The sequence below is a fragment of the Plasmodium gaboni genome, assembly GCF_001602025.1.
Source record: "Plasmodium gaboni strain SY75 chromosome Unknown, whole genome shotgun sequence".
Lineage (NCBI taxonomy): Eukaryota > Apicomplexa > Aconoidasida > Haemosporida > Plasmodiidae > Plasmodium > Plasmodium gaboni.
In genome coordinates this window covers 1-1,690 of record NW_017385589.1, presented here as the reverse complement: position 1 = coordinate 1,690, position 1,690 = coordinate 1, and the positions used below count along the sequence as shown (strand labels likewise).

Sequence of the window (1,690 nt, the reverse complement as noted above, 5' to 3'; positions counted from 1 at the left end):
TTTGAATAATTTTTAAAATATAATATATATGTGTTATGATATATATTATATAATATTTCATAATACAAAATAATTAAGAAATATTTAAAATATTTTGTTTTTATAATAATGTATAAGTATATATCTTAACATTATAAATACAAAAAAAGAGACTGATTAAAAAAAAAAAAAAAAAAAAAAAAAATAAAAATTACATTTCTATTAAAGAAGAAATTTAAAAAAACAAAATAAGTAAATAAATAATTTGTTATATAGATATATTTTATATATTGGATATATTACATATTGGAATAAGTTTTTATTTTAATTTTTTATAAATATATTATCTAGAAACAATCCTTTTTAAATTCATATAATTGTTTTCATGGCCAATTAAATTATTATTATTTGTTTCATATTTTTTATAATTATTTTCTATATCATCATAAATTATACGAATTTTCCCAATGATTTTCGTTCCTTTTTACATTAGTGGTTAACACATTATTATTATTTTCATCAAAATGTATATCCATAGATATATTTGTGCGTAAATTCTTTGTTTGAACATTCGTATTTGTTGTTGTAAGATCATTAGGAGGAATATTTGTTGATCCACGATGTTCAAGAGTTGTTATATCATTAAGTTCATTAGTATTTTCATTAATCATATTATATGTTTCATCATTAAATTTGTGAATATCATTTGACGATGTATACAATACATGTTCGTTATTTTCTTTATTCCATTCTTCATTCAATTTGTTCAAAATATCCTCTTTATTATTACATTGGTTGCACATATTTCTATGTCTATCTAACCATTTATGGAACAAATCTATTTGATTATTTATAGGATCACTATGTGTTCCCTTGAGAACACGATTTGTTGATGTATGTTTCGGATAATCTGTTCCAAATAATTCATTTTCTTTTCTTTTCAATAACTCATCATATATATCATTACCACATAATAATGAATCATTGATTAGATCAATTCCAGTATATTGATCATTTGAAACATATTTTGGATCATTCATGATATTGGTAGTCCTATTATCATTTTTGGGAACATTCCAATCTATATTATAACTAAAAACATCGTTATCACTATATAATTTTCTATCTTGAATAGATGTAATAAAAGGTTTTTCTTCCATATTATTATGTATAATGTTAGGTTGTGTATCCATATAGAAATTATCATCAATGGTATTTTCATTAGGTAAATCCTTTGGTATATTTTGTAAATATTGCGAAATAAAATCCTGTTTTAATTGATTCCATTCCTCATCTGTAAGTTTATGGGTGAGTTTATCACTATTATCTTTCACATCATCTGTATAATTATCTTGTACATTATTATTTGTACTAGGTTTTAGTACTACTTCGATCAAAGTTTTATATTTAGGGGATTTATATGGATATATATCATTAATATCTAGTTCTTCCACGTCACTTTCTGATGAAGTTAGGTCAGAGGAAGATATATCCCAAATATGTGTGTAATCGTCCGTTTCTTCTCCTTCAACATATATGTATGTTTTGCCTTTATATTCAGCACTTCTGTAAGGAACATACCTATTGGTGGATGTTTCATCAGGTATTCCGTAATCGTTTTGGGGTATATCAATAATACGAAAAAGTTTCGTAGGACGAAGTATAGGTTTTTTCTGTAAAGATATGGATATATATGTAGATGTATATGTAT

General features: G+C 23.3%; 1 protein-coding gene across 1 annotated transcript; it reads right to left on the bottom strand.

The window, feature by feature from the left end:
* Nucleotides 1-422: 422 nt before the first annotated feature.
* Nucleotides 423-1,652, bottom strand: PGSY75_0043800 (putative EMP1-like protein; the record flags this gene model as incomplete). The annotated part of the gene is made up of 1 exon (XM_018783552.1): nt 423-1,652. A coding segment is annotated over one exon (1,230 nt), but the record flags the coding sequence as incomplete, so codon positions are not given.
* Between the last annotated feature and the right edge of the window lie 38 nt (nt 1,653-1,690).